We start from the raw sequence: 15,000 nt of genomic DNA on the forward strand, positions 1-15,000 counted from the left end.
AATTACACCCATGTCTGTAACCCTTCCTCAACAAAAGAATTTTCGCTATCCAACCTCAGTGTACATGTCTTGCTTTGTCCTGTATTTTGTCTAATGTCTGTGAGAATGACTGCAGCCATGGCAAAGATAATTTTCTGTTTCATGTGTAACAGTCAATTATATTTTTTATCGCATCTTATCCCACCCTCCTTAGGTGTGTGGAGTACACTTCCCTGACGGCAGACCAACGCAGGAACACCCATATCCCATAATATGGGATATGAATATAGTGTAAGTTTACATGTATTTAACAAATAACTTCAGTGTTTTTTTCTTAATTACCTTAACCATATGTTGTTAAAGTACTTTTGGAGCGATTTGCCTCCAGACGTTAGACTCTCTCCCATCTGCCACTACTTTTTAATCTAGGCTAAAAAAAAAAAAAAAACTTCGTTCTTGACTCTTAGTTGTTATGCTTTCTCTCCTTAAGGCACTGCTTTTATGTAACTAAATTGCCTTTCAACACTTGTGTCTTATTATTCCATGCAAGAGTCTACATCTGCTAATTGTAATATAATGCAATGTGAAGTGACATTTAAAGTGTTCTGTAGGACAGTGGCGTTGTAATTAACTGTTTTAAAAGCTGTTGGTGTTTTTTGTTCCTTCTCATATTTATTCTCAGAAAGCACCATCATGTGGAAGACCACCCACAAAGAGGAGATGTCTCCAGCCCCCAACAGAGAGACCATGTGATGAGCCTCCTGTGACAAATTCTGATACCGAAGTAGGGCATAGCTTGGAGGATAGTCTGTCTCCACACCAATGTGATGTTGGCACTCAGTGGCCAGAGCGTAGTGATCATGATTATTGTTCGATGAAGTCAACAAAAGATGCAAGCACACAAACAGATCCTACACCATCACTGTCAGCTCATGACATGGATGATAAAGTGTCAACATTTTACATTGGACTAGACATCATCAGCTTTTGGCAACTTTTGAACACCATCATTGGCTTTCTTCCACAGTCGAAGACGTTCAAATTAACAGTCCATGAACAGCTACTGCTGGTCCTAATGAGGGTTCGGCTTGGCTTAATGTTCACAGATTTGGGATCAGCAGAACTACAGCCTGTGATATGTTCGCAATGTGGAGAGCAACACTTTCCCAAGGGAAAATCTTTTTTTTGGCTCCCTCGAGACACTCTGAATAGAGTAAGACCCTCAAGTTTTCTTGAACACTATCCCAATGCAACATGCATCATAGATTGCACTGAAATATTTGTCCAAAGACCGAAGAACTTGGGGAAAAGAGCAAAAACATACAGCAACTATAAGCATCACAACACCTACAAAGTCCTCTATTGCATAGCCCCCCAATGGTTTTGTGATGTATTGTGTCAAAACTGTTTGGTGCCAGAGCTAGTGACATTTTTATCACAAAAAACTGTGGATTTCTGTCACATTTGATTTTTGGTGATCAGATTTTGACAGACCGGGGATTCACAATTGGAGATGTTCTTCCTCCAGGAGTGACATTGGCTATTCCAGCACTTACACGTGGATGTACACAACTATCAGAACATGAAGTCACAAGAACCCGCCGTCTCGCCAATGTCCGAATTCATGTTGAACGTGCATTAAGAAGGTTAAAATGCTTCAAAATTTTGAGTAATGTAATTCCAGGTTGTTTAAAACATGTTGATGACATTTTGACTATTTGTGCAGGCCTGTGTAACCTTCTTGAAATCTTACAAACATGTTTGGCATACACTACACTTGTCCCTGTCTGTAGGCCTACATGTCAGCATCATCTTCCAACTTGTCAGCGATAATATGCCCAAGATATTTTGTACTGCTTGACACACAGTGATTGCCCTGACAGGTAAAACGTTGGAAAGACTTCCTGAACACAACACTTTTTTTGCATTGTACTGTATTTTTTTGCATTGTACTGTAGGCCTACATCAAACTCAACCCCAGAGCACACATTCAGAAGTTGCTGAAACTCAACAGTGCCGGGGGACATGGGCCTAATAACCAGATCATCAAATGGTTGAAAACGGTGCATGTGTTTTATTGTCTGTGTCTAAATCTCGTCATACATCCAGTGTGTTTTGTTTTTTTAACAGACGTGTTTTCACAATGACACTCTGAGAATTTACTTTTGAACAAAGTGTCTTGTGTATAAAATGGTGTGCAGACAGCCGGAGTGTGTGTGTTGCGTAAAGGAGCAAGTGCTTTGCAAAGATACCAGCTGAAAGTGTAATGCTTGACTTTTGATTAAGGTAAAGCAGCATGTGTTTAAGTTATAGTACCAACAACTGAACAATGTGCTACTTTGGTTTAAGCATCGGCCTATTGTGTTTAAGCAGTAGCCTAGGCAAAAACTGTAACAAAGTAAAAACAAAACAAAGAAAATATAACTGGCGAATGAATTAAGAACCTGAATTTTCACCAGCATTTGACCGGTTGTTAATTTAAAACAGGCATGCATATATATCTATATCTATCTTTAGAAAATAGGCCTACGTTAACAACAGGGAATCTTTATCTTTTCAGGTCAAGGTGGCCTAAGGTGCTGGGGGAAACTCTCTCTCTAGGCTAGGCCTAATCAGAAAGCAAGGTGTGTGTGTGTTTTTTTTTTTTTTAAACCTGTCATTAAAGGGACACTGCAAGATTTATAGTTGTTTATTTCCAGAATTCATGCTACTCATTCACTAATGTTACATTTTTCATGAATATTTACCACCACCATCAAATTCTAAGTATTCATTATGACTGGAAAAATTGCACTTTTCATACATACAAAGGGGGATCTCCTCCATCATGGTCTGCCATTTTGAATTTCCAGAAATAGCCATTTTTAGCTGCAAAAATGACTGTACTTGGGCCATAACAGAAAATCTGAGTTTATTATTTAGTAAACTTTCATGAAATATACTTTCATCAAATTTGGCAATAGGCAACCCAGTTACAATGAGCAGTATAGTTGCAGTACCCTTTTTGATGAGTGGAGGTGCAAAACGCACACCAGAAACAGAGGTGCTGGCAACCAGAAAAAGCAATTGTAGAAGGAGAGAGGTGCCGCACACTCACAAGTTAAATAAACAGTTTTTTAATGTGACACACCCTTTTTGACCATTTCCTGCAGTGTCCCTCTAACTGATAAAATAAAGCCTTGTTGGCCTCAACATGTCATTAATTTCACCATGTAAATCGTGCCTTGCAAGAACTGATATTTTGAGGCAGTGTTAAGACAGTGGGTTGCACCAGCTGATTGCTTAGGCTACTTAACCACAGCCCTTTTAGAAGACATCACCTCCCGTCCTCTCCTTGTGGTAGCGTCTCCAGCAATAAGTAAGGATTTGGCGCCCCTTAGTGGCAAGCTGTGCACCCAGCGATGAACAAACAGACTGCAAAACTCAGACAATCGCATATTATGTGGCAGAGGTAATGATAAAATGATGTCTGGTATAGTCAGGAGGTAATGAAAAAAGCCAGTATAACATTTCCCAATCAATATAAGGGGGATAATGATTAATTAAATTGAATGTGTGACAGTGGCACCAGCTCTCTGTTAAGACTGGACACCACAGGTCAGCTCCTGTGTCTATTCCACAACACACTACAGCAAGATTTTACATTACATTACATTTCACTTAGCTGACGCTTTCATTTGTTCAAAGCGACTTACAACTATTATTTTTCAGGATATTGGTTACAGTCCCTGGAGCAATGTGGGGTTAGGTGCCTTGCTCAAGGGCACTTCAGCCATGGATGGAGGTGTAGGGAGAGGTCGTGGGGGATTCGACAACCCCTAGATTGAAAGACCAACTCTCTAACCACTAGGCCATGGCTGCCCAGATTTCTCACAAAGAGCTGCATTGAAATGACATTAAGAACATTAGTAATTAATAACAAGTTGCCTAGTAAAAAACACACCAGCAAGAGTCATTTAGTGTATTGAGCACAAGTAGCTAGGTTGTTTTTCAGTTCAGCACATATAAAAAAACACCATCGAGTAAGCACACAGTATTGAACTATATTACATTCACTATCTGTATGCATTTTAATAACTGTGTAAATAAACAATTCAAAACCGCTAAGGTTAATTCATTTTCCTTTAGCACTTAAGCCTACAGTATACAGTATGTCATACCTTTGTCAGGTGCACTGATTCTCATTGATATGATGAGATTAGATAAAACTTTATTGTCTGTTACAACCATGAAACAGAAAATTGTCTTTGGCGTGACTTCAGTGATTCTCACAGACATTAGACAAGGCTTGACCAAAAAAAAAAAAAAAAGACGACCACACAATACATTCATGCTGCAGCTGGACAGTTCATATCTTGTTCAGTATGGTCACAGCTGAGGGGATGAAGGATTTCTTGAAAGATGATTGATATATACATATAACTGAACCAAGTGTTTCTGCACCGTATTGAACAATAATCCTCTCAACATTAATCCAAGTCTCTCTGTTGGGGGCTGGAGACATCTCCTCTTCGGGGGTGGTCTTCCACATGATAGTGCTTTCTGAGAATAAATATAAGAAGGAACAAAAAACACCAACAGCTTTTAAAACAGTTAATTACAACGCCACTGTCCTACAGAACACTTTAAATCTCACTTCACATTGCCTTATATTACAATTAGCAGATGTAGACTCTTGCATGGAATAATAAGACACAAGTGTTGAAAGGCAATTTAGGTACATAAAAGCAGTGCCTAAAGGAGAGAAAGCATAACAACTAAGAGTCAAGAACTAAGTTAAGAAAATGTGTGTGTGTTTTCTTTTTAAGCCTAGATTAAAAAGTAGTGGCAGATGGGAGAGTCTCTAACGTCTGGAGGCAAATCGCTCCAAAAGTACTTTAACAACATATGAAGAGTTCAGATGCAAAACCCCCTAACTCCATTTCTGAAGACCTGTACGTCTATATTTTTAGAGAACCCTGTTGTTGGTTTGGTTTACATTCATGTACTTGATAATACATATAAAAAGTTATATTACATAAATACAATTTAAAAAATATGCAATTTTGATAGCTTTGTATTAAATAAAAATGAATTAAGATTATTTTCTGAAAAGGCACTTAGGGGGTTTTGCATCTGAACTCTTCATATGGTTAAGGTAATTACGAAAAAAAGCACTAAGTTATTTGTTATATACATGTAAACTTACACTATATTCATATCCCATATTAAATATGGGATATGGGTGTTCCTGCGTTGGTCTGCCGTCAGGGAAGTATACTCCACACACCTAAGGAGGGTGGGAATAAGATGAGATAAAAACAAATATGCTTGACTGTTACACATGAAACAGAAAATTATCTTTGCCATGGCTGCAGTCATTCTCACAGACATTAGACAAAATACAGGACAAAGCAAGACATGTACACTGAGGTTGGATAGCGAAAATTATCTTTTGTTGAGGAAGGGTTACAGACATGGGTGTAATTTTCAGTCTGGGTGTTGGGGGACATGTCCATAGGCCTACCACTTTTGAGATTAACCTAGCTTGTCCCCGTCACTTTATTTCCAATAAAATGCCAAACATTATTACAAATACAAACATGGTGGTCGATTTATGAGATGAAAATAAAATTGGGCTAGGTTATGGACAAAACAAAAGCTACCAAAACCTAGCCTGACTTATTGAAGTCAGTCACACGACCTGGCTAGCTTTGCCAAAACTCCGCTAGCATAACAAAAGAATTAGCTAAATTGCCAGGGTCACATTTCCATTTCAAAGGGCACACATACACAAATAATCGTAAATAATCACACAAATGTACCATGGCACACAGCACAGATAACCATGGGGCTCATGGTGCTACCAAAACCTAGCCTGACTTCTTATTAAAGTCAGTGTAACCTGGCTAGCCTTGCCAAAACTCCGCTAGCATAACAAAAGAATTAGCTAAGTTGCCAGGGTCACATTTTCATTTCAAAGGGCACACACATACACAAATAATCGAAAATAAGCACACAAATGTACCATGACACACAGAACAGATAACCATGGGGCTCATGGTGCTCTTCCCACTCCTGGGGAAACTTAGGTATTAATGAAAGAATGCTAAATAATCGTAACTAGCGTTAGCTAGCCAAGCTAAATAATTGTTGCCACCAGTTTATGTTACATAGACACTGGCTTACAATAGGCCTACTTAACTACACTAACCACCTAGAAATAAAAATACATACCATTGAATACTTGTTTGGGGGCAAAGTCCTTTCGGTGTACGTTTTTAATCCATATCTTGCGAATGTCTTCACCCTCAGCACGGCCGGGGAAGCGGTGTACACCGTAGGGCACACAACAAGGACAATCCTCTTTAAACTGTGGACTATGAAGCGCACATACGCTCTTTTTCCACATTTTTAGCGTTCTGCTGTTATTGTGACATCCGATTACGGCACACGTTAGTCCAGATCCAGACATATTTGTACAAAGATGATGTGAAAGTCAGGAACTTCATACGCTTCAATTACGAGTTTACGTCAGGGAGCACTTCAGTAATGGCTCTACTTCCGGTTATTTCCTCGGATCGGTGTATAAAGATCTATGGTGGCTTCGCACTAGTAACCTTCTCTGCGTAATAGAAGCGCAATGTCTTCAACCTTACGCTCGAACGCCGGCTGATGTGATTGGCTGAGCACATTTGTGTGTCAAATACCGTCAGGACAGTCTCAAAAATCCACACACAAATACAATGGAAGTCACAAATATGTATAGGGTTTGCGAATATATGTAGACCGGTTTGCAAATTAATAGAACTGCGCTGGCATTTGTGAATGGGGTTACATTCATTTGTGCATCATGAATTATATTTGTGAATGTTGTTACATTTGTTTGTGGATCATGAAATGTATGAATTATATTTGCGAATCTTATTACATTTGTTTGTGGATCACGAAATATATTGGTGAGTGGTGTGACATTCATTTCTTAATATTGATACTGATCTCTCTCCATAAACCTGACTGTCACACAGTCAACAAAACAGCAGAGCAGTGGTGACAGCCAAAGACTTCTCGAACTCCCAGACTAACTTTTCCCACTAACCTAGCCATATCACAGACCCACATGAAGATACGGTAGGTGGGTGGTTGACGTTAAGGGGCGTAACGCAAAAAAAAAAGTTTTTCCAATTCCTGAAACAAATGATGGAAAATTGGAAAAAAAAAATAGAAAAAAATAAAGCACTTAGTGGTCCGTGGCATTTCGCCTTATTTTTGCCATTTTTGGGAAAATGTGTCCTCCATCAACACATTGCATAGTAGTGATGGCAGTCTGGCACAAGCGCGCCGGAACGTGTTTCAAACCATCAACTGCGAAAACCATTAAACCACTGTTCCGAAGTTTGCTTCAGTACGGAAAAACCACGTGATATATTACGTATGAAACAGTAAACTGGTTCAGTTTTCCGAAAGCATCTGCAGTGTTTCGCGCTGCCACACAAACCAGCAGGCGCGCGCAAATGTGTTTGACCTGTTGCAGAGCCGTCTGCCAGGTTGCAGTGGAGAGAATAGATATTTTATTGACTGTCATTAGGCCTATAAGTCCCACTTGATAGACAAGTAGACAACATCATCATAAGTTATGAACACAACAAGGAGAAGACATTAATGTTCAGCAACGCTATTCTGATTGCCCAAAAATAGCCTAATAGGCCTAATAAATGAATAAATAAATAAATGTGTCATCGTAGCCTTGTCGTCTACCTCAACTGCCTCATCAGTACTCCAAAATGTCAAATGTCTGGAAGTTAGTGTGCAAAAGTATGAGCTCAGTCCAATATTGGGGGTAATGTCGAAGATGATGAGGGCACATCTCATCTTATCGAATTGAGCCCGTTTAATTGCAAACATGACTTTTCACCAGGAGAGGGCCCTGTTACTGAAGTTTCAAGTACTAACCCAATTTTTGAAGCAATGTGCCTAAATGGTTCAAAGCTTCAACAAAGCTTCATTGGCCCATCACTATTGCATAGGCATGTCACACCACAGGAAAATTAAGTCACACCACAGGAAATTCACTGCATTATGGCCATTTTAATCCTTTTGTATACATGACTGACATCTGAGCTCATGCTAACTTGATAATGATATTGTGTTTAATCTTAATATGTGTTTTCATTGATAAAAAAAACTTTTTTTTCTTCTTCAAGAGCAGTCACACCACAGGACACCATAAAATGAACCTAAGCATTGCGCGACAGAAACATTGCATTTGAAGACATATTAAGATGTTAATAGTCAATTTAAAATTCCACAGCACTCTCCAATAACTGGGGTTCTGACTGTTTAAGAGCCAGTCTTTAAGACCCTTGTAGTTGGCCTTGCAGCTGCCCATTCACAATCCCCCACAGGACGCAATTTGTGTTACGAAATTGAACTTGTAGTTAATATTACTGTCTTGAGTTTTTTTCACATTCACATAATAATATAACGTTAATATATATGCGATCATGCCAAAGGCTTCATACATCATTCAAAATGTTGTTGGTTAATATATATTATATTCCAGGTTTCATTAATGTTACAGTCACACCGCAGGATATTTGACATATAACCCTTTACATAAATCTTCACAAAAAATGTTTCTTTTCATGGCTAATATGAAACATAATGTATCACATCTTCTTTCATTGACATTTGTTTTTTAAGGGAAAAATAACAGTTTGGTAGGTTTTTAACCAATGCTACGAAAAAACAAGGCGTCACGTCACTCCTGGGGGGCCGCGAGGGGGTGCCAGGGGGGCCGCGGCAGGTTGGCAGGAAAATATAGTGAAATAAAATCAATAATTTAATACATTGAGTAAATTACAGTGCCCTCCATTATTATTGGCACCCCTGGTTAAGATGTGTTTTTTAGCTTCCAATTATTATTATTTTTTTCTAAATAATATGGGACCTTAATGGAAAAAAGAGAAAAATCCAACCTTCAATACAAGTGCATTTATTCAGTGGGGAAAAAATCCCACATAAAGAAATAATTATTTGACATCAAATAATATATATCACAATTATTAGCACCCCTGTTGTTAATATTTTGTACAACCCCCTTTTGCCAACAAAACAGCACATAATCTTCTCCTATAATGTTTCACAAGATGGGAAAAGACAGAAAGAGGGATCTTCAGCCATTCCTCTTTGCAGAATCTCTCTAAATCATCCAGAGACCTGGGTCCTCTCCTCTGTACTCTCCTCTTCAGCTCACCCCACAGGTTCTCAATGGGGTTGANGCAAAGAAAGTGGATGTAACCAAGAAGCGTCATTTTGTTTCCTTTCCGGTATCCACTTTATGTCGGGTGAACGCCCCTTTAGGAGACCTTCGGTTAGGAGACCTTCGGAGTCCTGAGGTTGAGAATCAATGAAGTCCCCTTAGCGCTGTAGATGGCGGTAGCGCACGTCTTGCGCAAACACCTCAAAAAGAGAAGAAGAAGTAGGGGACAACGCCCCCTTAGGAGACCCAACTTGAGCACACGCTTTTTCATTGAGTGGGCGTGGTTTGCGATATCTTTGTTTGATTCAGTATTTTTGGTTGAGGTCTGGGGACTGAGATGGCCATGGGAGGAGCTTGATTTTGTGTCTGGTGAACCATTTCTGTGTAGATTTGGCCATATGTTTAGGGTCATTGTCCTGCTGAAAGACCCAGTGACGACCCATCTTCAGCTTTCGGGCAGAGGGCAACAGATTTTGATTTAAAATGTCCTGGTATTTCAAAGCATTCATGATGCCATGCACCCTAACAAGGTTCCCAGGGCCTTTGGAAGCGAAACAGCCCCACAGCATCACTGACCCACCCCCATACTTCACAGTGGGTATGAGGTGCTTTTCAGCATGCGCATCTTTCGTGGCACGCCAGACCCACTTAGAGTGTTTTTTGCCAAAAAGCTCAATCTTGGTCTCATCTGACAAAAGCACACGGTCCCAGTTGAAGCCCCAATACCGCTTGGCGAACTCCAGACGTTTGCGTTTATGATTGTGGGTGAGGAAAGGTTTTCTCTGTGCATGCCTCCCAAACAGCTTGTTGGCGTGTAGACAGCGCCTGATGGTTGATTTGGACACTTTGTGACCCCAGGATGCTACCATTTGTTGTAATTCTGTAACGGTGAGCTTTGGAGATCTTTTGATTTCTCTTACCGTCCTCCTCACTGTGCGTGGTGGCAAAATAAACTTGGGTCCTCGTCCAGGCTTGTTTACCACTGTTCCAGTTGTTTTGAACTTCGTAATTCCTCTCACAGTGGATATGGGCAGCTGCAGTTGAGTGGCAATCTTCTTGTAGCCTCTGCCTGACCTGTGAAGGTCGACGCACATCTGCCTTACTTGTATGCTGTGTTCCTTTGTCTTTCCCATGTTTAAGAGTGGATAAGAGAAATGGCCTCGGTGTCACGTCATATTTATACCCCAGGGAAACAGGAAGTGATGAATTACTAATTAAATGTTCCTACATACTCTGGTAAACTTTGTAAACTACTGTAGAAATGACAGAAATGCTTCAATTATATTTATTTCCTGGGAATTGTTAAGGGTGCCAATAATTGTGGAACAGGTGATTTAATGAAAAATAATTATTTTTTAGTCAGGGATTTTTTTATTTTCCTACAATTCATTTGAGTTGAAGGCTACATTTTCCTAAATTTTTCAGTGTGACAGTATTCTTCTGCAATAAACACTGAATTTACTTTAATGCTTTTAACACATCTCAACCAGGGGTGCCAATAATTATAGAGGGCACTGTAAGTAGCCAGAATAAACCAAGAATAAGCCAAACAATCCTAGTGGAATAATTTTCTTCCTACAATGTTATACATGTATTATTATTTCTGTAGTACTTGAATGGGTTCAGGAATGCACCAACTTCATCGAGTTGTGAAACTGGTTGCACAGAAAAAATAACATGGCACAACCTGTATCAGGGGGGCTTTGGCTGGAATCTACTGGTGTATGGGGGGCCTTGTCATGGTAAAGTTTGGGAACCACTGACCTAGAGTACGGTTGAAGTTACGCTTTTGATGATGTCACGTAGCATTACTTCACGTAGGCTGGTTGACTAACATAAGGCTGACAGATATCAAATCTATCTAGATGGGCTATAGATAATTTGAGCAACATCATGCTTGGACTACAATCTTTAGCTTCGATTGTAATATCAATGTAATAGAGTGTCAAACAAAAGACAATTCCAAGGTAGATGATAGGGTAGCCACCATGATTTGGATTCAGCTTTGCAAGGGAGCTGATGCACAGCATTCTGGGTAGTAGGCAGCAACAGTACCCACTCAGCACAGTTCAGCCAGCCAAGAAAACAAAACGAGTTTTCACACTCTGCCGTGCCATACTTGGTTAAGCAAAAACAAAAAAAACGGCGGCAGAGTCATGCCGTGTCGAGCTGTACCAGATAGAAAACAGGCAGTGGAAAATGGCCTACAAAGAGGGCGAACAAAAAGGTTGTCTTTCAAATAACTCTGCATGCAATGATATGAGACAGTACTGCATCCAAAGAACCACTTTGTTATGCTCAGTCTCGGGCTTCACTTTATGGTGATTTGCCCGCCCATCTTAGGCGCATCTTTTTTAAACATTTGTGCCAATGAATGATCTTTACAGCACATTTCAGCCTCTGTCTGCATCTTCACATTTGCCCATTCTCTCTCTCTCAGCACTTGTGCTTCTGGAACACAGAAGGCTGAAGTTGAGGAGTCTGTTGATTATCAACCAGCTATGAAAAGTACAGTACGCTCACACTCCCCCATCCCCACTGTCTCACTTTTCTTCTTGTTTTTATTGCCTCTTTTGTCTTGTTTTTATCTAACCTGCCTTGGGTTTTTATTATCTTTTACCGCACGCCTTGCGTTGCTATTGTTTTTCTGTTTTTTGCATGTTTTTTATCATCACTGTACAGCACATTGAATTACTCTGTGTATGAAATGTGCTTTAGAAATAAAGCTGCCTTGCCTTGCCCCAACCTCACCCTCTGTCTCATTCCCCCCAACCTCCCCTTCTGTCTCCTTATATTCCTAACCACAACCACCCAGCATGAACCCCAACCCAAAGCATCTCGCTTTAACCCTTCTCTGACTCTGGCATTCTAACTGTTAACAATTCAGAAGTAAGCCATGCAAGGCCAACCTTTCAGAAAGAAAGCCAAACTATGTGTCGGTAAGGAAGAAGGGGTGGGGGTGCCAGATAGAAAAAAAAATGTGAAAGGGAGAAGAGAGGAAACTGGGATGGGAAAACAAGAGGAACTATGAAATAGAAAGAACGCTATAAAGACGGATGGAGATATATAGAGGGAACGTGATTGTATGTCAGTGTGTTAGGTGAACCAATGCTAAGAAAACACACTGTAACCACCACTCCCATGACCAAAATCCCCAGACTGTCAACACCATCACCCCCATTATCACCATCTTAATTTCCTTAATTACTTAATTTCCCTCAGTATTGATAAAAGTATTTTACTCTATTCTACTCTACTGTACTCCACTCTACTCTACCCCTTCCCTCCCCGCTGCCACTACTGCATGTCCACATCACCCGAGGAAGGCAGGTGATGAGTGTAATGCCCCCCCCACCACCTCCCCCACCCCATCCCTCACACCCCCCTGTCACCATCACCACCATGCCCCCTCCTCCATGAGAAAATGAATTGGAGGGGGAACCAATGCAAAGAAAACACCCTGTAACCACCAACTCCCCAAATCCCATCAGCATCGTCATAACAACACCAATCCACCACCTCCCAACTCTATCCCCCTCTCCACCACCACCCAACTCCATCCCCCGCTCACCACTCCACCACCACCCAACTCTCCCCTCTCCACCACTCCGACACCACCCAACTCTATCCCCCTCTCCACCACCTCCCAACTCTATCCCCCTCTCCACCACTCCACCACCACCCAACTCTATCCCCCTCTCCACCACTCCACCACCACCCAACTCTATCCCCCTCTCCACCACCACCCAACTCTATCCCCCACTCACCACTCCACCACCACCCAACNCTCCCCACTACACCACTCCAACACCACCCAACTCTATCCCCCTCTCCACCACCACCCAACTCTATCCCCCACTCACCACTCCACCACCACCCAACTCTATCCCCCTCTCCACCAATCCACCACCACCCAACTCTATCCCCCTCTCCACCACCACCCAACTCCATCCCCCGCTCACCACTCCACCACCACCCAACTCTATCCCCCTCTCCACCACCACCCAACTCTATCCCCCACTCACCACTCCACCACCACCCAACTCTCCCCTCTCCACCACTCCACCCAACTCTATCCCCCACTCACCACTCCACCACCACCCAACTCTCCCCTCTCCACCACTCCACCCAACTCTATCCCCTACTCACCACCACCCAACTCTATCCCCCTCTCCGCCACTCCACCACCACCCAACTCTATCCACCACTCCACCACCACCCATCCCCCACTCCATCACCATCCATCTCTGCTGCATGTCCCATGAGCCCCCAGCGGGCACTCGGGGGAGCAGAGGAGGACCACTGGGGAGCCTGTCACACACACACAGAGAGAGAGAGAGAGAGAGAGAGAGAGAGAGAGAGAGAGAGAGAGAGAGAGAGAGAGAGAGAGAGAGAGAGAGAGAGAGAGAGAGAGAGAGGAGGGCAGAGGAGGGTCGCTGCGGAAGCTGTACTGGGAAGGCTGTCAAATTCACAAGTGGTCTGCGGCATCTGCATTAGCAACCAGGATGTGTATGAAGGAGAAAAAGTGAAAAGTCAAAGAAGATCCACAACCCATCCCACAGCTTTCACTTTACACTGCCATCAGTAAGGACTGAAGGCACACACACACACGCACGCACGCACGCACACACGCACGCACACACACACACACACACACACACACACACACACACACACACACACACACACACACACACACACACACACACACACACACACACACACACACACACACACACACACACACACCCTTGCTGATCAGAGCTCTGGTGTCAGAAGTCAAAGCTGACAAAGTGAAGTGCTGTGGCAGCAGTGGACTCTAAAACACCACAGAACTCACACCAGCCTCAGGCTCTTACGGTCTGTTCAGACAGTATGCGGGCATCCATGGTGTAATGGTTAGGGAGCTGGACTGTAAATCACAGGGTTGCAGGTTCAAACCCCACCCTTACCAATCCCTTCCTCCCTCCATGGCTGAGGTGGCCTTGAGCAACGCACCTAACTCCACATTGCTCCAGGGACTGCAACTAATACCCTGTAATATCTGTGAGTCGCTTTGGATAAGAAACATCAGCTAAGTGTCATGTCGTGTAATGTATGCGCTTAAAATCACATTAAGTTCACCTTAAACAGAATCTCCACCTTAACCAGACTCTGCAAGTCCATCTTGTAACAGTCTGCATTATAGGCTACAGTACCAGCAACACAATCAGCGTGTCTTTGGCAACTGTTCACAATCTTCAACTTCCAGCACAGGGCATGCGGATATTTACAAATATATTAATGAAAACTATTAACTGTTGCCTATTCTTTCTGAATTAGGAAAAAAATCACATCACTAAAAAGTTGACGGGTCTTCTTGCGGAGAGACAACTCATTGTTAAGGCAAGCGGTGGGCTACTGAGAGAAGATCCGCTTTCTTCCGCCCGAAGTTCTCTCGAGTGCAACGCATTGACTCACTAGAAAAAAAAATCATTTATTCTTACCTGTTGGTCCTTCCAAATTTTCCGCGTACACCCGCACAAATAACATCAGCAAAAAAACTCCAGCATTCATGGTAACGTATTTTTAGTTCCAAATCCTTGTGTGTTGAAATCCCAAACACTGACTCCGGAGAGTGAGGCAAACTTGCGCATTGATTGCTGGCTGCTATCCGAGCGGGGATGTATTGAGTTTCCACGAGAGACGCAGCAGCAGCAGGCACACGGAGCCGTTTTCCAGCTGACGTCAGGACAAACAATTCAAAATTGTGCCTTTTTTCAAGCCCTCTCCTCTCAACA

The 15,000-nt window shown here is 42.1% G+C and overlaps 1 protein-coding gene and 2 long non-coding RNA genes across 3 annotated transcripts in view; 1 reads left to right on the plus strand and 2 right to left on the minus strand.

The window, feature by feature from the left end:
- Positions 1 to 14,798, minus strand: part of LOC134436343 (receptor-type tyrosine-protein phosphatase U-like) — a 212,020-nt gene extending 197,222 nt beyond the window's left edge. The window contains exon 1 of the mRNA XM_063185500.1: positions 14,707 to 14,798. Within this exon, the coding sequence (XP_063041570.1) occupies positions 14,707 to 14,776 (70 nt within the window). The 5' untranslated portion in view covers positions 14,777 to 14,798. The remainder of the gene's footprint in view (positions 1 to 14,706) is intronic.
- LOC134436342 (uncharacterized) lies at positions 192 to 2,610 on the plus strand. The gene is made up of 3 exons (XR_010032193.1): positions 192 to 270; positions 662 to 2,265; positions 2,540 to 2,610. It is a non-coding gene; the product is annotated as an uncharacterized LOC134436342 (long non-coding RNA).
- Positions 3,973 to 6,862, minus strand: LOC134436340 (uncharacterized). The gene is made up of 3 exons (XR_010032192.1): positions 6,196 to 6,862; positions 5,168 to 5,248; positions 3,973 to 4,521 (listed from the first exon to the last, which is right to left on the minus strand). It is a non-coding gene; the product is annotated as an uncharacterized LOC134436340 (long non-coding RNA).
- Positions 14,799 to 15,000: the final 202 nt, after the last annotated feature.

The sequence above is a fragment of the Engraulis encrasicolus genome, chromosome 20 (assembly GCF_034702125.1).
Source record: "Engraulis encrasicolus isolate BLACKSEA-1 chromosome 20, IST_EnEncr_1.0, whole genome shotgun sequence".
NCBI classification, from domain to species: Eukaryota; Metazoa; Chordata; class Actinopteri; order Clupeiformes; family Engraulidae; genus Engraulis; species Engraulis encrasicolus.